Genomic DNA, 23,650 nt, shown 5'->3' with positions numbered 1-23,650 from the left:
CGGAGAACCACTTCCGGGGGCGGTGCGCGGCGGCGCTGACGGTGAGTGCGGCGGCGCCGGCGGCCCGGCCGGGGCTTCGGGCGGGGCGGAGTCGCAGAGGCGGCGGGAACGGAGCGCGGTTTGGGCTGGGCCGCCGTGGCTCTGCTGTCCCCGGCGGCTCTGCTTTGCTGGCCTCCGCCTCTCGGCGCGGGCCGGAATAACTTCGCCGGGGCTCGTTAGGAAGTTAGTTGCGGAGGGGAATCTGAGCTCCTGGGAGGCGGGAGGCCTCGCCTGGTGCGGTCCAGCGCTTAGCTCAGGGCCCGGCCAGGACCCAGCTGTCCTCCCGGCCGTGAGCGGAGCACTGGGAGGAGCCGCGGCTCCGGGCTTCGCCGTTGAGCGCGCCCCGCAGTGCTGTGTGGCCCTGGGCAGCTCTGGTTTCCCGTCGGGTTCTCAGTTTCCTCCTCCAGGACGGGCACGTGGGCTTGTCCTGAGGATCAGTGGGATGGTGAATGCGAAGCAGTTGGTAACGGTGCACACAGTGCGTGTTGGGTGAATTAGTTTAACAACAAGTGGGAAATGAGTATGTGGAAACCTCACACTTTCTAAGTGGTGGTAACACATCCGGATTTATTAATTACATCTTGCAGGGCATCTGTACACCAGTTTCAACCCCACTGGCGGCCAGTTCTGACTGCTCTGGGAGATGCCTTAGGTTTCTATAGGGCACGATTTTAAGACGGTTTTGAGCAGTTCTTGGGAATTTGTTGTGATGGAATGGGTCTGGGTATACACAGCCCATTTCTACGGGACAGGGACTAACTCATGAGGCTGATTTTTGGTCCCCTAATCTGCTTCAGTTGAATTCTCAGAACGGAATTTTAAAAGCACTTCATTAGAAGCCAAGAATCCTCTACCAACACACTTGGAATCTGGGTATTTCAGTCTTAGAGAAGATTTTATTTCTATTTGCTAAGTCTGGAGAGCTAGAAATGTTTCAGGGGTTATTTATTTTAATGTTGACTTTCTCATTAAACTTATTTTAGAATAATTTTAGATTTATGTGATTATTATGGAGATACATAACTACGGCGAGTTCCCATATGCCTCACACCAGAGTCCCCTATTAACGTCTTACATTAGTGTAGTACATTTTTCAGTTAGTGAACCAGTATTGGTAAGTTATTATTAACTGAAGTCTATGCTTTATTCAGATTTGCTGTTTGCCCCTAATGTCCTTTTTCTGTTACAAGATCCCAACCAGGATGCCACATTACATTTAGTGGTCATGTCTTATTAGGCTCCTCTTGGCTGTGATAGTTTCTCAGACTTGACTAATTTTAGATAAACTTGACAGTTTTGATTACTAGTCAGATATTTTATAAAATGACCCTCAATTGGGATTTTTCTGGTGTTTTCTCATGATTAGATTGGAGTTCTGAGTTATGGGTAGGAAGACCACAGAGATGAAGTGCCCTTCTTACCACATCACATGAAGAACACATGCTGTTCTCACTGCTGATGCTAATCTGGATCACGAGCTTGAGTAGTCAAGTTTTTCTGTTGTGGTTAATACCTTTCTGTTGTCTTCTATATCTCTTTGACATACCCCAATCAATGTTTTGTTCTGTCAACACTTTACTTTCTGCTCCAGGCTTATCTTGTATATTTTCTGCCTCAGTCCTAAAATTAATCATTTCTCCAAGGAATTTTGATTCCTTTTATTGGAGAGTAGTATTAGACACCAAGATCTGGGTGCTCAGGTGTTCTCATTGCTACTGAGATGCTCATGCTTCTAGGCCCCCTTAGCAGGCAGAGCAAGAGATATATGTATCTAACCTGTAAGAATAGTGGCTTCAGAATTGTTAACCTATATTCCCTGTGGGAATTTAATCAACTAGAGTACAGTGCACATTTTGCCTTTAGTCTTACAGACTGTACTCATTTCCAGAGTTGCTGAGATCAGTACCTGCTCCTCTGTACCTTTTCAGCAAAGTTTAATACATTTGTATATTTTTAGATTCAGAATGTCACATTCTGCGTTCCATCCTGAGATACCCTCACCTCCTAAATGCTTTTTAAAACATAATTGCATGCACACTTGCCCTGGCCAGTTTGGCTCAGCGGTTAGAGCGTGGGCCCAAGGACCAAAGAGTCGCAAGTTCGATTCTGGTCAAGGGCATGTACCTCGGTTGCTGTTCGTCCCTGGCCCTGGTCGGGGTCATATTGGAGGCATCATGTCCATGTGTCTCTCTCACGTTGATAATTCTTTCTCTCTCTCCCTCTCTCTCTTTCTCCCACTCTGCCTGGAAATAGATGGAAAAATATCCTTGGGTGAGGATTAAAAAATAATAATTGCACTCATTAAAGTTTACTCTTTGTGCTGCAAAGTTCTGTGGGTTTTGACTAATGTGTAATGTTCTGTGCTCACCATTACAGCATCATACAAAATAGTTTTCATCTTCAGGGATTATTTTTAACTTCTGTCAGATTTCACCTCAGCAATCCTGTTGGTTTTCTCTTCAAAATATATATATAACTTGAGAATTTACCACCTCCACTGCTACCACCCTGGTTCGAGTGTGACTGTTTTACTATGATAGTAACCTCCTAACCGGTCTCCCTGTACCCTATAGTCTATGCTTAACACAACAGCCAGAGGATCATTTTAAGATGAGTCAGACCATGCCATCATCATCATCATCACTAAGAACCTTCCAGTGGCTCCCCTTTCACTCAAATGAAAAGCCAAAGTACTTATAATGGCCTGTTGTCCTTATACAGTTTGCTTACTCTACTGTTCTTTTAAAAATATTTTTATTGGTTTTTTTAAAGAGAGAGGAAGGGAGAGGGAGATAAATTTGGGTCAGGCCCTGGAATAAACTCAAGGTAGACCCAGGTAGCTCCTGTTGTTCAGGAGCCTATAGTGGAGCAAGTGAAAAACAGACTTGGTGTAGTATTTCTCAAACAATAAATACATTTGGAATTTTGACTCAGAACCTCCATACTTGGATGTAAATTGATATGATTGAAAAAAAGCACAGCCCCTTCTGGGGATCAAGCCCGAAACCAGGTCATGTGCCCTGACTGGAAATCGAACTGGTGACCTCTTGGTGCATGGGATGATGCTCAATCCACTAAACCACACCGGCCGGGCTGCTCTACTGTTCTTGATCATAAAGTTCATTCCTGCCTCAGGAGTTTATTATCCCTTGCTGTTCCTTCATCCTTGGGTACCGTAACATATTTTAATGATTTGTTCTTTGCTTTCTTCTTGCTTCTGCTGAAATACCACCTCAGGGAGTCTCTTCCCTTCTTAGACAATAAGAAATACATTTGGAATTTTGACCCAGAACATCCATACTTGGAAATAGATTGATATGACTGAAAAAAAGCTTCAGAACACAATACTCACCCTTACTAATGTGATATTTTCTCTTTGTCATTTATTTAAAGTGCTGGCTATAGCTTTGGAAATGGTTTCTATGGCTCACTAGTGGGCAACAGCCTGCAGTTTGAAAACTGTTGACCTGGTGGGTAAGAGCTCCGGATCTGGAGGAGTCAGCCAGTTTAAGTCCTGACTTTACCACTTCTCAGCCAACCAATCCCTGGCTGGCCCATGTGACCTCTACAAGCCCGGGTTTTCTCATCCTCATTAGTAATACCTGCCTCCCAGAGTGGTTGTGAAGTGAAGGAGTTGAGTGTGTGTGCACTTCTGGCAAATGATTTGTTCACTGCTACTGCTGTGACAATGGGGGTGGTGCTGGTGAACAAAGCCTATCACAGGGAGCCCCAGGGTAACACCTCCGACTTGAGTGCTGAAGCATGAGTAGGACTCTTGTGACTTCTGTAATCAGGAAAGGAAAACCCAGAAATACTGGCAGGCAGGGTGGGAAATAAAGCACAGGGGTGCAGAGAAAATCAGACACAAATTCTAAAGCATACACAATGTGTGTAAAGCATTTTGTTTTCCAGAACATTTTTACAACCACCCTTATTTTATACCTACACTGCCCCAAATGGGGGTCCTCTAGCCACATATGACTATTGATTTTTAAATTAATTCAAGTTAAATAAAATTCAGTTTCTCAGTAGCTAAATGTATGTGCTCAAAAGCCACACATTGCTGGTGGCTACCATATTAGAAAACACATATATAGAACATTTCCATCCTTGCAGAAAGTTCTGTTGGACAGCGCTTCATTGAACCCTATACAAGTCTTGCAAAGGAGGTACACAGGGCATGGATTTTTCCTTTTATTTATTCTTTAATCCTCTCCTGAGGATATTTTTCTATTGATTTTTTTTTAGACAGAGTGGAAGGGAGTGTAGATGAAAAGGGGCCACATACTAACCTGGCAAGCTCAGGTAAGGCCTGTTAAAGTAACACAAAGGATGGCCTGAAATGAAAACTTTTTAACTAAAAGCAGTTTATGGCAGGTAGTCATGTCCTAGGCTGGCACCTTCCCTGACAGAGGGCAACCTTTACCATAACTGAGCCTGTCTATTGTCTTTTTGCATTTACAATAACATATCTTTGGAATGTTAAAAGTAATTTTCCTTTTTCCGGGCCCATCAAAGCACAGGCACCGCTCTGCGGAGACCACAAATCCCCTCATTGTTACTGAGTTAATTGTTGACTGTTAACTATCCTGTACCCACCTATGTAAAAGATGTATATGTCTATCATTTTACTTTTTTTTTTTTTATCCTCACCTGGGGACACTTTCCCATTTTTTGTTCAGATAGAGTGGGGGGGGAGGGGAAGAAAGAGAGAGAGAGAGACAGACATCGATGCGAAAGGGAAACATCGAGTGGTTGCCACCGGCACAATCCAACCAGGGCCGGGGACAAACCGCAACCAAGGCATGTGCCCTCAGTGGGAACCGAACCTGGGTCTCTCTGAACCGCAGGCCGACGCTCTAACCACTGAGCCAAACCGGCCAGGGCTATCATTTTACTTTTTATCTGATCCCAGAGGTTTCCCCGCTTTGCTTTCTCTCACCTCCCTAATCTATCACTAATGAATTTCACTTAACTCATTTGTGGCTCCTCTTTGGTTGTAATGTATAAGATAAGGTGCAAATTATCATTCTCTGGCCATGGCCGATTTGACTCAATGGTTAGAGTTTTGGCTTGCGGACCAAAGAGTCTCAGGTTCAATTCCGGTCAAGGGCACGTACCTTGATTGCAGTTTGTCCCTGGCCCTAGTGGGGTCTTGCGGGAGGCGATCAGTTCATGTGTCGCTCTCACAATGATGTTTCTCTCCCTCCCTCCTTCCCTCCCTCCCTCCCTCCCTCCCACTCTTACATGAGATAAATGGATAAATATCCTTGGATGAGGATTAAAAAAAATTACCATTCTCTGGAGCATTATTTCAGTCCATTGAGATTTTGCTTCATGGCAACGGTCATCAGTTTTGGCTCAAATAAACTCACTGAAATTCTTTTTTTTTTTTTTAATCCTCATCCGAGGGCATTTTTTCCATTTTTTTGTACAGACAGAGTGGGAGGGAGAGAGAGGAAGAGAGAGAGAGGGAAACATCGATGTGAAAGGGACACATCGAGCAGCTGCCACCCACACGACCAACCAGGGCCGGGGACAAACTGCAACCGAGGTACATGCCCTTAGCGGGAACCGAACCCAGGTCTCTCTGGACCGCAGGTGGACGCTCTAACCGCTGAGCCAAACCGGCCAGGGCTCACTGAAATTCTTTACAGGTTGAATGTTTCTTATGTTGATAGGAGGGGGGAGGGAGAGAAAGAAAAACAGATGTGAAAGAGACACATTGACTTCTGCACAACCCCTACTGGGGCGGGGGATTGAACCTGCAACTTAGATACGTGCCCTTGACTAGGAATTGGACTGGAGACCCTTCAGTCCATGAGCTGCCGCTCTAACTGCTGAGCCAAACTGGACAGGGCTCCTTTTATTTTATTATTATAATAATAATTATTATTTTTAATCCTCTCCAGAGGATATTTTTCCATTGATTTTTAGATTGTATGTGTGTGGGGGGGAGACATTCATGTGAGAGAGACACATCGATTGGTTGGACACTTCAGTTGCTTCCTGTTTTCGGTATTATGAGTAGCACTGCCATGAACTTTTTTTTATACCTGAAGCCTTTTTCTTCTTTTGAATTGTTTCCTTACTGTAAATTCTAGGAAGTGTTATTCAATCAAAGGATATAATCACTTTTATGGCTCTTGTTATATTTTACCTAATTGCCATGTTTAAAAAAAAGCCTAAATGCATCATAGCTTTCAGTAGATATTATTGTTGTTTGGTTCACGAGAATATCCAGTCTCCAGGAGGTCAAGAGATCGGCCCTAAGTATAGCTAATTGCTGATGGAGTCTGGGTTGGTGCCCATGATTCCTGACTCCTGGACCTGGTGTTTTGTTTTTTAATTTTTTTATGCTCACCGGAGGATATTTTTCCATTTTTTTGTTTAGATAGAGTGGGAGGGAGAGAGAGGAAGAGAGAGAGAGAAACATCGACGTGAAAGGGACACATGGGGTGGCTGCCTCCCGCACGGCCCTGGTTGGGCCAGGGCTGGGGACAAACTGCAACCAAGGTACGTGCCCTCAGTGAGAACCGAACCCAGGTCTCTTCTGGACCTCAGGCCAACGCTCTAACCGCTGAGCCAAAGCAGCCAGGGCCGTTTTTTAATTTTTTTAGTCCTCACCCAAGGATATTTTTCCATTTATTTTTCAGATAGAGTGGGAGGGAGGGAGGGAGAGAGAGAGAGAGAAACATCGATGTGAGAGAAACATGCATTGATTGGTTGTCTCCCACATGACCCTGACCAGGGCCAGGGATCAAATTGCAACCGAGGTGCCTACCTGTGATTCTTTGGTCCATAGGCTTATGCTCTGACTGCTGAACCAAAATGGCCAGGGTGGGACCCATGTTTTTACTGTACTACAAATGTACATAACAGTGTTGTTGGTAACACTAATAAATCTAACTATTGATAAGCCAAGTAAGCTTGTTACAGCCTAAAGGGTAAAGCTTGGGGCCGAAAGCTTTTCCCCCCCAAAAAAAGTTTATTTAGAAAGTCACAGAGGTAGAAGAAGTGAGTTGTAGAAGAAATGGGCTCAGGAAACAAGTTACAGAGGCAAAAGAAGGACCCTTGGAGCTTACGGGGGGGGGGGGGGGGGGGGGGGGGGGAGTAAAATGTGCCTGGGGAAGGGAGTGGGGAAAGGAGAGAGGGCGAGGGAGAGAGAGAGCGAGCTACTGAAGGCATTTTTAAAAGTGTGTATTTATAAGGTGCAACTGAAGAAATGAGAGACCTTTCTTACACCTTGTTATTCACATGGCGAAATGAGAGACCTTTCTTACACCTTGTTATACACATGGCATAGGATATAGAGCCCCATTGGGGCTGTATGTTTTCTCCAGTGAAGCTGTTCTCAGCTGCCTTGGAATTTGCTTCAGGGCCAGTTTATGAGCCACCCCCAAAAATTTGCCTGGTTTCTTAGTGTCATACCTTGTATGTGACCAAAAATGGTATTCCTGAGCTTGCGGCTCCACCGGATTCACCACACTTGGATCCAGATGAGGTTGAGTTCTTTCCAGAAGTTAAATCCTTCCTGGAAGGATGAAGAGCTGCCAGTTCTGTGGACTTTGGGGGAAAAAAGGCGGGGGGAGGGGGAGCCTCAGGCTTTGAAGGCGATTCCCAAAGACAAGTGGTGCGAAAAGGCAGCCACCTTGCTGGCATAGGCACAGGACCTTCCTCAGTGACCAGGTTGAAAAAGAGATAATGTACCTTTACATAAGTCCCAATCTGTTTAGCTAGAAGGTCATTTTTGTTATCCTCTAGTCACTACTGCTTCATGTTGGAAAAAGCAGTGAAGCTGCAGAACCAAAGTGGAGGACGGTCTCAGGACAGTCTCTAGCCAGAGCTATGCTGAGGAGTATAATGCAGGTCTTGGGTGTAACTAAGTTTCCTAGGAGCTACATTTAAAAAGTAAAGAGAAACAGATAAATTTTTTTTTTATTGTGGTAAAATACACATAACATAAAATTTACTACTTTGACTATTTTTTAGGTGTACAGTTCAATGGCAATCACAATATTGTGTAATCATCACCACTGTCTGTTTCCAGAACTTTTTCATCACGCCAAATTGAAACTCTGTACCCATTAAACAATAATTTCACACTTCCCTCCTTTAGCCCTTGGTAATTTGTATTCTGGTTTCTGTCTCTATGAATTTGCCTGCTCTCAGTACCTCATATAAGTGGAATGATACAACATTTATCCTTTTGTGTCTGACTTATTTTACTTAGCATAGTGTTTTCAGAGTTCATCCGTGTATCAGAATTTTATTCTTTTGTATATAGATACATTTTGTTTATACATTCATCTGTTGCTAGACTCTTGACTATTTCCATCTCTTGGATATTACAAATAATAGAGTTGTGAACACTGATATACAATATCTGGTGGAGTTCCTGCTTTCAATTCTTTTGGGTATATGCCTAGGAGTGGAATTGCTAGATCATACGGTAATTTTTATTTAACTTTTTGAGACACCACCAAACTTTCCCAATTTGTCTTTTCACTCTCTCTCTCTTTTTTTTTTAAATATGTTTTTATTGGTTTTTTGAGAGGGAGAGGAAGGGAGAGAGAGATGTGAGAGAGAGACATCAGTCGGCTGCCTTCTGCATGCCCCCTTCTGAGGACTGAGCCTGCAACACAGGCATGTGCCCTGACTGGGAGTCAAACCGGGACCTCTCAGTCCATGGGATGATGAGTGACTGGATGAATTAATGAACACATAAGCAAATCTGAAACATAGCCGGCCTTCAGTAAATGTATGTTGATTTGAGATTTTTGTTGAAGTGTTTGCATTTACTTATTTTTCCTAACTTAACAATTGGAAAAATCTCAAACATACCACAAACTTGAAAGAATGGTTCAATGACTATCCATATATCCTCCACCTAGATTCAAGAATTGTTAAGATTTCACCACAACTGCTTTATATATTCTTGCATGTACATGTGTGAGTTTGTGTAGTGGAACCATTTAAAAGTCAGTTGTAGCCCGGCCAGTGTAGCTCAGTGGTTGAGCATCAACCCATGCACCAAGAGGTCGCCGGTTCAATTCCTGGTCAGGACACATGCACGGGTTGTGGGTCAAATTCCCATTCGGGGGCGTGCGGGAGGCAGCCAGTCAATGTTCTCTCTCATCGATGTTTCTGTCTCTCTCTCTCTAAAATCAATAAATATAATATTAAAAATAAATAAATAAAAGTCAGTTGTAGAAATCTGACATGTACCCTTTGCGTTTAGAGGTTGGCTCTGGAGTGTGGTGAGCAGAGGAGACCTCAGACAGCAGGCAGCTGAGGCCATGGCCTCCGACCTGGACTTCTCACCTCCCGAGGTGCCTGAGCCCACTTTCCTGGAGAACCTGCTGCGGTATGGACTCTTTCTGGGGGCCATCTTCCAGCTCATCTGTGTGCTGGCCATCATCATACCTGTTCCCAAGTCCCACGAAGCGGTGAGTTCTTCTCTGTGACCCTCAGCTCCTCAGGCCTGGGTTCTGGGTACTAAAAATAGATATCACAGCAGTGAAGATCAGTAGGACCTATGCTGGGCTTTATTGATACAGCGTGTCCCCAAATTCCTGCCTGGTGTCATTGAGCCATGTGATTGATACTTTATTCACACATGTGTTAAGCAGATTTTTATTGGGTGCCTACCACCTGTCACACTGTGCTGAAAGATGTGGTGCCGGCCCTCAAGGAGCTTCTAGTCCCTGGGGGAAGGGCAGATGTGAAACAAATACACGTTTCCTGAGAAGTGCAGGGTGCTGTGAGTGTTGACAAGGGGCAGGCCAAGGGACTGGGCTTTTCCCCCTCCCCGAAGGAGTGGGAACTGCATGTGGTAGTGCCTGAGGACTAGAGCAGGTTAGTTCACAGAACTGAATGGAAGGGACGGTGGCTGGAGCACAGAAGGGACATGATGAGAGGTGCACCTACAAGAGTTGGCAGGTCCAGAAGTTCTAATTAAGAGAGTGACATGATCACCTTGCCTTTTTTATTGCTTTGACTCTTGTTCTATAGTTATATACCCTCCTGCCACCACCACCACCCTCACTTTTCTGAAGACATTGATGGTTGGTGGAAGCAGGTCATTGTCATCTAGGATATCCACATCCAGGATTTGGCTGATGGCTTCTCTGTGCTGTCATTTGCCATGTTTCTCTGTTCCCCATATTTCCTGTCAATAGGAAATTTGATGTAGAGGCTTGATTCAATTCAGATCCAGTTATTTGGTGAGAGCATCTCATAGTTGATGTTGTATACTTCCTGTCGTATGTCATCAAAGGGCAGGTGGGGTCTGATTGTCACACATTTAGAGCTTCTAGGATGGATCCGTGGGGTCAGGTGGAGTTAGCTGATCCCTCTGTTATAAAATCCCTGTCGGTATTTCACCTAAATGGTTTTAGCACCCACTGAGGGTCATTGCTTAGGTTCATGATTTCGTTCTCCATTTATTTGCTGGAATTCTTTAATGAAGGCCTTTTCCTCATCATCTGTATGGTTACTCTGAAATTCTGTTCATACTAAAAGGCAGGATTAGTGCTTGGATCTTTCTCTTGATTTATTAATTTTCATAGTAGTGAGTTTGGGCTCTAGCACACTCCATTGTTGACCAGTGGAGCTTTGGGTTTCATATATTTTAAACATATATGTTTATATATTTGGTATATTTTAATTAATGTTAGTTTTGTTTTAAATGCTCAGATGGTCTCAGTGAGCGCTCCATCAGGTTGTGTGAAATACTGTCCACCAGGGAGGGCCGTTAGAGACTTGCTGCCTAGGGGTTTATTGGGGACAGGTCACATAAGCACCTCTGCCTAGCACAGACTAAACTTCCAGACTTCTAGAAGGAAAGCAGGTGTTCAGCATAAGCCTTATTGTTTGCACACAGTGAGCCACTCTTATCAGTTCTGGGAATGGTGGGAACCACTCCAAATCCAGTTTCCCAGATGCCAGCCAAGGGCCAACCTTACAAGCTCACTTTTCTAAGGATAGCAGCTTTTTTAAAATGTATTCTGTTCTGCACACCTACAATATACTTGTTGTAGTTTTAAAATAACTATATTGGCTTTTACTACTAGCAGTAGACTCAGAATGAAATGTAAGATTTCTTTGTGGTTCTTTTTTGGCCCACAAGCATTTCCCTGTAGGGATGTCTGGTCAGAGTACTGTGTTTAGTAATTCTTTTCTTCGTACAGGTATATTCCCACTGTGACATACAGTTAGGTTAATCTGCTTTAATTTGTTTTTAATTTTTAGGGATTTTGTTTCTTTTTTATTTAATTAAAAATTATATGAAACATTTATATACAACATTTCCCAAAGTCAAAACTGTATAACAAGATACAGTCACAGAAGTTTCCTTTAATCTCAGTGTCCTCCACCAGTTTTCCTTCCTCCCTCCGTATAGGTAACCGTTTTTATTATTTTGATGTGTCCTCCCTTTGTTTCTTTCTGAAAACATATGCAAATGAATATGTGAGATGTGTGTGTGTGTGTGTGTGTGTGTGTGTGTGTATGTGTATATGTATCCCCTTTGGTACACACAAGTCAGCATACTATTAAACATGGTTTCACATCTTTCTTTTTTCACAACAACATACAGTGAGTTCTGGAGGTCCACATGCCTTGGAGATGACTGTGTCTCAGTGAGCCTGCTTATGTAGCTGGGAGAATAATGGGAATTTACTGGATGCAGTGGGGAACCTGGTGAAGGAGCAGGCTTGGGTGGGGATTGGAAGGAGCACGCTGAGTTCAATTTTAAGTAGGTACCTTTAAGAGAAATAGGTCTTTAGCAGGGGAAGCACCTAGGCTGAGTATTGATCAACATTTGGGAGCTGATGACTTTAACTGAAGCCATGGGAGAGGATGAGGTCTCCGAAGGAGAGAATGTGGAGTGAGAGCAGAAGGCCTAGGTCGGAGCCTTGAGGAGCCCCAGTACTTAGGGAGCAGGCAGGAGGAGCAGCGCAGTGGGTTGGGTGGGAGACCGTGGTGAATGTGGACAGGCTCCTGGCCTCTGGGTTATTCTGTCCATCTTTGTTTCTTATTCTGGTATTTTGAGGAGGTCATGATTGGAGTTTTTCCACCCACAATTGTATCACATTCTAAAAGCTTAATCCCTGTGCTCTGGGGCTCTGTCCTCAGGCACGGCATGCTATTGGGCATTATAAATAACAAACATTTTTATTGTCACCGGCCACTGATGAAACCTGCTAAGAGTCCCGAGGGAGGGAGGTGATGAATGTTCTTGTTTTGTAGGCAGAGCTGTAGAGTTAGAGGTGTGTGGCCTTTTGGAGAGCTGCTGCTCACCTCCTGCTGTGTCTTAACCCTTCGAGGCTTGGGTCAGTTGAGCAACTTTCAGAAAGAGGGGTGCCCTTTATTGGTCTCTGAGTTTTTAGTGACGCAGTCATTTGAGGTCTTCTGAAGCAGGGAGTTGACAAAGGGTCCACAGTCTGCCTCCCCCCCCTCCCCCTCCCTACTCTGCCATTTAGAGATTAATTTGGAACACCAACGTCATCTTTTACAATATAAATATAGTAGATAGGTTTTTATTTTAATTTATCTTGCAGTTTAGGGGAGTAGGTTCACACAAGTGAATTGTCTTCATAACTGAAGCTTACTGTTTTAGCTTTTTTTTTTTTTCAGTTTTCCAATGGATCAGTAGCAAAAAATACAGTACCATTAATTTAACTTCTTATTGGTGCATCACTAGCAAATGGTCCCCAGTTATGCAGGGATGCTACTGCCAACTTTCCTTTGTGTGCCCCCATAATGCAGGCTTCTCTTACTCCTCAAGCTCCTGAAGAAATGGAGAGGAACTGAGTATTCTGTGCGTGGACAATCTTACAAAGAGCGGGAGAGTGCTAAGACTGCTGAGCGGCTGTACCTAGCATCTGTACCTAGCAGCTAGGTGGGATTTGGAATTTGGAGGGGGAGGGGAAAAATAGGGGCATTTAACGTGGGGCTAGGGAGCTCTTAAGAAGGAAGGAAGCCTGTGGGAATGGGGATAGCTTGTGGGACTCCGGGCAGCACAGGGGCAGGAGGGAGGTACCTGAAAGTGGAGGGTGGCCTAACGGAGGTGGGAGAGGGCAGAAGTGGGGGTGGGAGTATCCAGAGAACAGTCTTGTTCTTTTTGCCTTGTAGCTTAGGGCAAAATCATCTCTCTTGCTTGGCCTATAGAAAGAAACAAGGTCTATTAGTGGCTTTTTGGGTCAGAAGATAATATTTTTGGCTCTCGATGATGGGAAAGCCTTTGAAAAGCAAAAGAATGTCTTTCCTGTTGTTCCAGTAAGCTGATTTTTTGCAACTAGTTTATGACTTCAGTATTTCAATACTTAGGAGATTATTTGAAAGCTCTTTTGGGGGTAATCAGGGAAGAAAAAAGGAATACATGCAAATGCTTCCCACCCCACCCCCTTCCTTTTCATAGTAGGAGCAAGAACCAATTGGTAAAACTAAAACCAAAGTCCCTAGAATCCTAAGCCAAATAAGAGCTTCCCCTCCCTCATTGACACCTCATTAAACTAAGACCCGAGAAAACAAACATTTGTTTGAGCCTGGACTGTACCCGTAGAGATTCTGATTCAGTTGTTCTCTGAAGCCTTGGATCAGTATTTTCTTTTTTCTTTTTATCCTCACCCAAGGACATTTTTCCATTTTTTTGTTCAGATAGAGTGGGAAGGAGAGAGAGAGAGAGAGAGAGAGAGAGAGAGAGAGAGAGAAACATCGACGTGAAAGGGACACATTGAGTGGCTGCCACCCGCACAACCAACCAGGGCTGGGGACAGGCTGGGGACATACTGCAACCAAGGTACATGCCCTTAGTGGGAACCGAACCCGGGTCTCTCTGGACCGCAGGCCGACGCTCTAACCGCTGAGCCAAACCGGCCAGGGCGGATCAGTATTTTCTTAAAGCGCCCAGCTTATGCAGCCACTGCTCTAGTCCTTAGCCATTTTCTGAAGCACAAACCAATTTCAGGAGGACAGGAGGTGTTCAGTTCTACAAGTGTTAAGGGTGAAATAATGCAAGATCCAAGTAGTAAAGAGAGAGCTGGTGAGGAGTTGGGAATAGAGACCTGGGAATTATTTTATCAGCATAGCACTATTTCTTGAAACCCTAGGGTGAATTGCTGAACTTTTCAAGGGAACTTAAAATTCAAGAGAGGCCCAAACTTAAGGCATTGCTTGAACTACTTGAGTAGCTTCTGTGCAATGTAGATATTCTGAAAAGATGGAGGTACTGTGCCTGAACAGGGATGCAGCTGGGACTCGTGCAGGGGTGGGAGCCTGGGACCCCATCACTCACTATCTGCATCCTTTCTGCCTGCCCTCTCTGTCTGTCTCCTGCTTTTCACTTCTCTTACCTGGGCCCCGCTTCCTCTGTGTGCTGTCGCTGTGATTAAGAAGAAACATGGCCACCAACAGCTCCCAGAGTCCACGTCCATCCGCTGCAGCATCTGGAGGCTGCCTTCCTGCTTGGTCCCAGGTTCAAAATCCCCAGAGAAGGAAGTGTAGCCGACCTAACTTGGGACAGCTGTGGCCAGTGTTCAGGGAGGCGAGGGTCCTGTGGCGTGACCTGAAGGGGCGGAGGGGAAGGTCAGTTGTCAAAGGAGCAGTGGTGCTGTGCAGTGCTGGGGTCTCCATTCCTCCTGCTTTCTTGGGAGACAGCAGAGCAGTGGGCAGAGGACCAGGAGACTGTGGTCTCCCCCAAACCACCCAGTAGTTCCAGGAAAGCACATGGGAAACCCAGACTTTGCAGAGACCGGGCAATGAGAACAATTGTGTGATTGAGGAGAAGCCGCTCAGTTTGACCATGATGCTGTGTTCAGGCTGCTGTCCTTCAAAGTCTGGTTTCAGTAGAACAAAGTTCTTAATAGGGAGTTTCTGAGGCCTTAGGGGGTCCCTAGATACACTTTAGAAGTCCGTGAGCTCCCTAGAATCATGTACAAAAATGTGACGTTTTCCTATTCAGGCACATTTTTGGGGAAGGTAGTCTAGCTTTTCTCAAAGTGGAGTGCCATCGTTTAATGAGATGGGAGCCCAATTCCCGGAGTTTCAGCAGTGGGTAATAAGACAGTGAAGGTTTCCCTGGCTGGTTTGGCTCAGCGGTTAGAGCGTTGACCTGGGTTCGGTTCCCGCTAAGGGCACGTACCTCGGTTGCAGTTTGTCCCTGGCCCTGGTTGGGTCGTGCAGGTGGCAACCACTCGATGTGTCTCTTTCACGTTGATGTTTCTCCCTCTCCCTCTCCCTCTCCCTCTCCCTCTCCCTCTCCCTCTCCCTCTCCCTCTCCCTCTCCCTCTCCCTCTCTGTCTGAATAAAAAGTGGAAAAATGTCCTCGGGTGAAGATAAAAAAAACAAAAAACAAGTCAGTGAAGGTAGGGAGTGTGTACCCCCTTCCTTCTCGAAAGCCTGCCTGAGCTAACTCCCGAGCCTCCTTTAGGACCAGTTTCCACACCGAATGTGGATCTGCTCAGCACTCAGCAAGCGGGTGTCGACCTAGCTCAGCGACTCATGCAGCAGACATTACTGTCATCTGGCAACTAGCCCTAACCCTCCTAGTACTTTAGATGCAGGTCGTTCCGATCTCTTCAGATGCTTGGGTCGCCTCTCCCCAGCCACCAGGCACCTTCACTTCCACTCTGCTGTCTTTGTGGATTGCCACAGTCTCTTCTTGTGTTAATGGGGACCCTTTCTGTTGAAAGCTCAGAAACGCAGCTCCAGCGTTCTCCCCGGAAAACTATTGGCTCTGAGAACTGGGAATGCCAAGGCATGGCTGGGTTCAGAGGCTCAGGAGGTCTTCAGGGTTCTGTGTGTCTCTCCATTCCTGCAGGCGTTCCTGCAGGTGTGGACTTCATCTTCGGCCCTTGCCAGGTATCAGGAGGATGGCTGCAGCAGCCCGTCTGCATCCTGTTGCTCATGATTTACAAACAAGAGAGGCCATTACTCTGTCTGTGCCCACTTGCCAGACTCAGGGAAGGCCTCTGCTTCACATGCTCTCACCTTGTCCCTCCAGTGGGAAGGGACAATGGGCACCATTTCTCCCAGGCCACATTTAACTGGCCGGTCTTATGGCCACAGTGACTGCGAGGCCCCCCAGAACCACATGGGACAGAGAAAAGGCAGGGCCCTAATGGAAGGTCAGTGTTGGGCAGACAAGACTAATTGATGCCCAGCATTGTGATCCAGTGGGAGGAACTCACCAGAACTGATGGCAAGAGTGATGGCTCTCTGTGTGATGCCCATGCAGTCTTCACTGTCAGTCAGGAAGCCCCGCAGTGTTTGGACCCCTGGAACCAGCGTTTGGACAGCACGCTCCTGGTGACAGTGGGGCAGTGGCCTAGCCGTTCAGGACCCTGCTGGAAAATTCTTCATGAGGGTCTTGATTTTATGCTAGGAACCCTGGTTGCCAGTGAAGGCTGTCCCAGTAAATAATTAACCTGGACAAGTGTATACCTATTCTCAACACCTCAGGAGGCAGGCTTGCAGAACCAACTGTATTCTCCTGCCTTTTTTTAAGCGTAGGAGGAGTTTGCAGTTGAATTGGGGGGCAGGAAATTTTTTACTTAGTATGATGTCTTGAGAGATTGCTGGGTGGTGGGCAGGGTGAAGGTGTAAACATGGTCTCGAGATGTGTCCCAGCTTGTGGGAGAAATGGATGGACACACGGAGCCACAGACCAGCTGGTGGGAAGGGCCTGCATTGTGCTGAATTGTGTCTGGAATGAACTCCTAAGGCCATTCCCACTAATCACAGTTCTCCTTGTCTGCCAAGACATCCTGGACGCTGAGTCTCTGTTCGCCTGTTGAGCCCACATGACGGCCTCCCCTGCCCCTGTTTCAGCTGGTCCTATTCTCCTCTCTAGGCCAGTGCTGGATGCATCTCTGCAGGGTCTTCTCAGTGCCTACCCTGCCCAGGGCCCCGGGCAAGAATGCGCAGTGGGGCAGCAGGCGCTTCCGCACGAGTCACACCTGCTTCCCCTGCCCTCCTGCCCCTGGGCCTGTGCGCCGAGCTGTAGAATGAGGGCACTCCCGCCTGGCCCACAGAGTCCTGAGGACCAGGTGAGATAAGGTGCATGGGGCCACCTGAGCCAAGCACAGCTGTTATCTTTCCCAAGACCATTTTAGAGGCAAGCACGGCTTTAGTCTGTGCAGAATGACATTTTGCCTTGATTTATAGGACCAGATCCACACTGAACTGTGTAGTGGAAACCATAAAATTCTGTGCGCCCTTCCCTGTTGGAAGGGATTTGATGCATTGTGGCACAGATTCGATTATTTGAAGCTGATGAATAGCAGCAATTTTCTGGTCTCCTAAGCAGTTGTGGAGCTGCTTCATTATCGACGAGGCCGCTGTCCGTAGAGGACATCTCTGCAGACCCAGACCCAGGAACCTCCTGGCAGGAGAGGTTTTTTTTTTGACTCCCGACTGTGATTGTCAAGGAAACTTAAACTTGCTTCAGAGGAGGAGAAGTGTTCCTGATTTAAAGGTGGGGCTGTAGCTTTTGGTCTGCTTTCTGCCTGGCCTGTGCAGCTGGTGAGAAATCACAAGTCAGCCATTTGTTCAGAGTCATTCTTGCCAGCCAAGAACTTGGAGCTCCAGCTCTGTGTGGCTAGGACCTCAGCAGCCGAATCATGTGTATAAAGGCTGCCTTTGCTTCCCTACAGCTTGGGGGAAGGCAGCTCTGCCCCATTGGGCTGATTACAGTACCTGGCTGGTCAGGATGATGGGAGGCTCCTGAGCTGATGTTTGCGAAGCACCCACACGGTGCACATCGCTTAGTGTGTCTTCTCTTCTTCTTGCCCTCTGGTGCCCGGCACAGAACCTGCTCACAGTGGGCCTAGATAGATGGGGGTGAATGCTGGGTGCCTGTGCAGAGCATGAAAGGGAACAGAGTACCCGGGAGATGCCGGCTACATCAGTAGCCCAGAGTGGGCTGCACGAGGGGTGTGTCCTGAGACAGGCTTGAGGCTGGAGTGAAATGGCCCTAGAAATTCGTGGGCTCTAGGAATTTGTCTTATACTGAGAGGGAACTGGCGACACTTTTTGTTATTGTTAATCCTCACGGATATTTTTCCATTGTTTTTTTTTTTTTTTTTTTTTTTTTTTTAAGAGAGAGTGGAAGGGAGGGAGAGAGAAAGAGAAACAGAAACATCAGTGTGAGAGAGACACATCAATTGGTTGCTGGGACTAGGGATCTAACCTGCACCCCAGCTATGTGCCCTTGACCAGGAACTGAACCTACGACTCTTTGGTCCTCGGGCTGAAGCTCTAACCGCTGAGCCACACCAGCCGGGCACCAGTGACACTTTTAAAGCAGAAAACAGACATAGTCTCCTGAAGCAATAGTTTTAGATTCTGAAAGCAATGTGGCAATGGTGAGGCTGATACAGTGAGGCAGGCAGGAGACCGCGGGGTCTGATTTGGCACAGTAGTTTGTGTCCAGAGGGAGCAGGGTGGAATTGAGAGCCCACTGGAAAGCAGAGTGGACAGGACTGGGGGACAGGTGCGTTGAGGGGCACCAGGGAATGGCAAGAACTCAGAAATGACTCAAGCTGTCTACCTTGGGTAACTGGGTGGCTGACAACGTCAAACACTGAGATGGGGAAGGGAGGAGGGGGTCTGGGTGAAGAGACAGCTAAGACACTCAGGGTGACTTGATGACTGTAATAGGTACACACACCCACAGAGAGCTGCTTTCCTCTGTGGAAAGTAAAGCATGACTCAAGGAGCACTAACCCACTTTCCTGACTCGGTAGGAACTTCAGGCATAACGGGGTTCTGGATGACCCATAAACAGATAGAATCTAGAACAAGCTGGCCTCGTCATTCCATGGTCACCTGTGGTTCCAGGGGCTACTACACAGAGCAAAAAGTAGATTTCACAGTTGACTAGATTCTCCATCTCCACAACCCCAAGTTTCCTTGGGAACCTGGGAGAGACTATCCTGTATATAACCATTAAGAGCTTCGGTTAGATCCCGGCTCTGCCGCTCACCAGCTGACACCTTAGCCAAGTCATATAACCTCTCTGAGTGTCTCTTCTTTCATCTAAAAAGTGGGGCTCATTAGGGTACTTTGCTGGGCTAAAATAAGATATATCCAGACCATGGAACACAGCGCCTGACATATTGTAAATAATATGAGCAGCTGTTGTTGTTGTTATTATTATTGGTTGCTCTGTCTAGGCATATATGCTTCAGCATATGTATATTGGGTTTAAAATTTGCTTATATCCTCTTTGCCCATGGAAAAAGTGAGACCTAGTATTTTTTTTTTTTCCTTTTCTTTTATTGATTTAGCGAGAGAGGAAAGGAGAGGGAGAGAGAGATAGAAACATCAATGAGAGAGAACATCTATTGGCTGCCTCCTGCATGCCCCCCACTGGGGATTTGGTCCACAACCTGGGAATGTGCCCTGACCGGGAATCGAACCAGCAACCTCTTGGTGCATGGGTCGATGCTCAACCACTGAGCCACACGGGCTGGGTGAGACCTAGCCTTAAGTTATATTTCCATGATGATAAACAAGAGTGAAGTTCCCATGGTTATGAGAGATCTTGCCTGTTCTTTCTTTCTTTCATTCATTCATTCATTCATTCATTCATTCAGCAACAATTGAAGCTGTCTCAAGGAGCTCACAGGCTAGTAGGGGAGACCGACATGAGAACATGTAGCTATGATAAGATAATAGTGGCATTCAAAGGTTCCTGGGGACCTTGGGGTAGAGGTGGAGGAAGGAGTACTTGGCTGCAAGTAGAGGAGCAGAGAAGGAAAGCTGGGCAATGAGTAGGGATGTGTTCTTGGGCTGGGCCAGATCGTAGGGAGGGCTTTACTGGGAGGCCAAGGAGAGAAGGGTGCTCCTCTTGTTAAGGGAGGTCAGCGGGAGCTCTGGGCCTGACCCAGTGTGGGGGTGAAGAGCACAGATCAGGTTGGAGAGGTGGCCTCCTTAGATGCCATCCCAGGTGTGGGACACAAGGCTGTGGGTGATGGAAAGCCACTGGAAGGTTTAAGATAGAGCATCTGCACTTGGGAAAAATTCCTTTGGCTGGTACATGAGGAATGGCATAGAGAGCAGGGAGCTTGGCCATCAGAGGGGAACTGAAGTAGGGACGTGGGTGCTAAAGAGAGGGGCTGAGTCAAGAGGCAGAGGAGGTTGAATCAACAGGACTTGGTGACTGACTGGGTGGTGGGGAGGAGGGAAAGGGGGGGTCACTGGAACTCTGGCTGCCCTGCCTACAGGTGAGGAGGGCGGGAGGAGGCCCTGGCCTGCTGGAGAAGGGACTGTGCTTGGTCTGGGACAGCGGGGTTGGAGGTGTCTGAGAGAGTCCAGTCTCTGTTGTCTAACAGACAGCTGGATCAGGGGACAGGTCTGAGGAAGGGTCTGTGGAGTGAGGGAACCTAAGGGGATGGCAGCTGGGTGTCACCATCTTTGTGGATTCCAAACCAGGTCACTCTGAAACCGGAGGTGGTACTCAGCTTTGCGTTCAGAGTGGGGCTCCACTTGGAGATCCTGGCAGGCCTTGACAAGTGCCCAAAACCATTGGTCTAATCAGGGCCTGTTTGCCCAGGGCACTCTGGGTCCCACTGGTTTCCAGGAACTGACAGATACTGCTCCCAAGGTCTCCAAAGGCATTGTTCCCGGAGGGGTTGCTTTGACAGTAGCCTTCCCGCTGAGCTCTGCAGCCTGCAGCCTGTGCACTTGACACACTGGCTCCTCTGGGGTTTGTTTTGTTTGTTTGCTTTTCTAATGGGATTTTTTTTTTTTTGGCCAAGTTACATAAATAGTGTCAGCACAGAGGGACAGGCTGGGGGAATCCAGAGCTGCCATCAGACTTGGCCAGAAGAGAGACTGGCCTCCTTATTATCTTGGGACGATCACTTGTTGGTTCCTGAGACTAGGCTGGGCCTTTATATCTGGTATCTCAGCTGGCAGGGTGGAGAGAAGATGATGCTGGCTGATAAGAGGGAGCTGACAGACCTCTGGACTAGGCCTGCAGGCAGGGACTACCCCTCCGCAGCCCGGTCCTGTCTCTTCTGCAGGGTGGAGGCTTGGACCAGGATGGATGAGTGAACTGGGAAGGATAGAGCTTAAAGCAAGCTGGAAGCTGGGAGTTGGCCAATTAAACAGGGAAAATATTTTTCTCTTCCAGAAAAAGTGTGTTCCCTCCTAATATTCTTAGCCTTCTTTTTGTTTTCCTGTTACTTAATGAAAGAACACAGGTACTAGAAACATTTTCTTTCTACGGTGTTGGGGGTACCAGGGTCGTGGGGGCTGTGGCCACGAGAATAAAGGGGAAGCTGCTGCTCAGCCCATTTCTTCCATGAGGGGATTCGGGGCTAGTGTCACCGGATGTTTAAAGTTCTCAACAAAGCTATGAATCCAGATTGAATGGAAAATCTCCTGATTGGCTTAAATTCTTAAACATAAACTCTGTAGGCCAAGTGAAGCCTGCCTGTGGGCCACCGGAGGCGGGGCTGTGGTCAGTGCTCTCTGAGCTAGATGGACCTTGCTACGTCTTGCCTGGCGGTGGCGCTGTGCTTTATTGCCCGGGGAGGAGGGGACACTCCACAGGGCTGAGTCCGCTCCAGATTCTTCTGACATGAGCCTGGGTGGCTGGAGCAGGCCAAGGCCCTTCTCCAGAGTCCACTTTTTATATCAGCACATTGAAGGCCAGAGTTGGATCTGTAGTTTTGAACCTTTCTTAAGCAGCAGAACCTTTGTTTAAACCAAATCTTATAGGAAAGAAATCACAATGTACACGACAGATAAAAAACAGAGCTCCTCCAGGCCTCGGGAGAGTCTGGAGTTCTGTCCTGAGGCTGCCCTCTGGCAGGTTCCACAGAACAGTGCAGTGGCCGCCTCCCTGCCGGCTGGTGCTCTCCACCCCGGTGGCCCTGAGTGGGAGGAGAACCACAGGGCCAGGAGAGCAGGCCACAGTGGGGCTCCCCACAGCCGGCTCCTCACCAAATTCTGCCCAGACTCTGCTCAGGGTGACCAGCCAGCCACTGGGTACAACTGCATTTACTAGGTGCTCTTCATGCAGTTTTGCCTCCTCGCACTAGGCCTCCAAGGCGTGCATTGCTGTTTCCATTTCTCAGGTGGGTAAACAAAGACACAGAAAAGGGAAGCAGATGGCCCACAAGGTCAACATGGCTGGAACATGGAGGAGGCTAGATTCTACCTGGGCCTGTGAGACTCCAAAGGCTGTGCCCTGCCCTCGGGCCCTCTCCCCTCTCTTCACTGAGAACTGTCCTGCTCCCGGGGGCTGTCCTGTATACACGTCCATCCAGGGTCCCAGCCTGACGGTTGCCATCCCTTGTGTTTCTGTGGCATGCTTCAGTTTGCAAAGTCCCTTCAGACATGATCTCATTTTGCTGGTGTCACGTTTGATTCATCTAAGCGGGACTCTTCATTTATCACCATGCAGGAGGCAGAACCATCTGAGCCCAGAAGTGGGGAGGTGACGAGGAAGCCCAAGGCTGCTGCTCCTTCTGTGAACAAGAGGCCGAAGAAGGAGGCCAAGAAGAAGCGTTAGAAGACAGGCCCGCGGAGCCGGGCGGGAGGGGCAAGGGCCTTGGGGGCGGTCCTCCTGGGACGCGGCGTCCTGTTCTCTCTCTCTGTCCCAGGCTCAGCGATCTGGACAATCATGACAGTCCCAGGTCCCAGCTGAGCAGATCACCACTTCTTCCTTCTGCTTCCTTAACGGTTCAGGGTGAAGGGGATTGAAACACCCTGTGAGCAGAGACTGTCTTAGAAATCTGTTTGCTCAAAATTTGGGTCAGATTACAGAGTTATGTTTTCTTACTTAATCATGGAATCCAGCCTTCAGTCACCCACCTTGTGGATTTACACTACGTTTCAGAGCTGTTATCTAATGCTGACAAGCCCCGCCCTCCCGTTACCCATTACGTGTGCAAGGGGATCTGCTAATCAGTCACCTTTGTCTTCTCCGCTTGGCAGGTGGAGCCTGGCGTCACCTATTTTGTGTAGGTCAAGACGCCATAGCCACTAACGCAGCTGTGAGGTCTGAAGGGTGCCTGGTGTGAGCCAGCAGGAGACCTGGGCCAGGGTAATGCCCAGGTCTTCTGAAGGGGATTTGGTTGAATGAGTGTGTGTGTTTCTTGGGCCCAATTTTCTGAGCCTCTGAAATGGGGGGGGGGGGGGCGGAGCTGTCACTCTCAGGCCAACTTCTTTTCAACCCGTCATAGCACATTCAAGGTGAGCCTTTGACTTCCACCTCTACAGTATCCCACGAATATCCCTCATCTCATCCCCACCCCCTCAATTCTTCCATCCCCTGACCGGTGGGGAAATAAATGTCAATAAACTGCCCTGCATGCTGAACCTCCTGTGTGTTGTCTGCTGCTGAGGGAAATGGGGAGCCTGGTCACTGCCCTGGGGGTGAAGGAAGGGCTCACCCCGGAGAAGTGGGACCCTGTGGCTGAGGATGGCCAGAGCTGGGGCCATCTGCAGCTGTTCTGGGGCAGCTTTCCAGGAAGGGCCCAGCCAGTGCTTTGTGTGGCCCTTAGTCACTGGAAACACTGTGAATGTCCACGCATGTGCTGGAGTTTCCGCTGGGACCAGGCCCCACTCATTCCCCAGTTCCTGTTGCCTGACG

General features: G+C 47.5%; 1 protein-coding gene across 2 annotated transcripts; it reads left to right on the top strand.

Moving 5' to 3' along the window:
- On the top strand, window positions 1-23,184 carry MANBAL (mannosidase beta like). Of its 2 annotated transcripts, none has more exons than XM_036245261.1 (3): window positions 1-41; window positions 9,281-9,488; window positions 22,460-23,184. In XM_036245261.1, exons 2-3 carry the CDS (start codon window positions 9,339-9,341, stop codon window positions 22,565-22,567), a joined length of 258 nt encoding a protein of 85 aa, XP_036101154.1. In that variant the 5' UTR covers window positions 1-41; window positions 9,281-9,338; the 3' UTR covers window positions 22,568-23,184. The 2 variants fall into 2 exon arrangements, with proteins under 2 accessions (XP_036101154.1, XP_036101155.1); XM_036245262.1 differs by lacking the exon at window positions 1-41 and adding an exon at window positions 130-222.
- Window positions 23,185-23,650: the final 466 nt, after the last annotated feature.

Source organism: Molossus molossus, unplaced genomic scaffold, assembly GCF_014108415.1.
Source record: "Molossus molossus isolate mMolMol1 unplaced genomic scaffold, mMolMol1.p scaffold_m16_p_6, whole genome shotgun sequence".
In the NCBI taxonomy this organism is placed as follows: Eukaryota; Metazoa; Chordata; class Mammalia; order Chiroptera; family Molossidae; genus Molossus; species Molossus molossus.
The sequence above is the reverse complement of the archived record's forward strand: the minus strand, read 5'-3'. Positions and strand labels throughout refer to the sequence as shown.

Bases quoted from the DNA above. Each gene is read 5' to 3' on its own strand.
- MANBAL (XM_036245261.1), top strand. From the start codon at position 9,339: ATGGCCTCCGACCTGGACTTCTCACCTCCCGAGGTGCCTGAGCCCACT. The intron at 9,489-22,459 runs GTGAGTTCTTCT...ATCACCATGCAG, and splicing joins TTCCCAAGTCCCACGAAGCG to GAGGCAGAACCATCTGAGCC.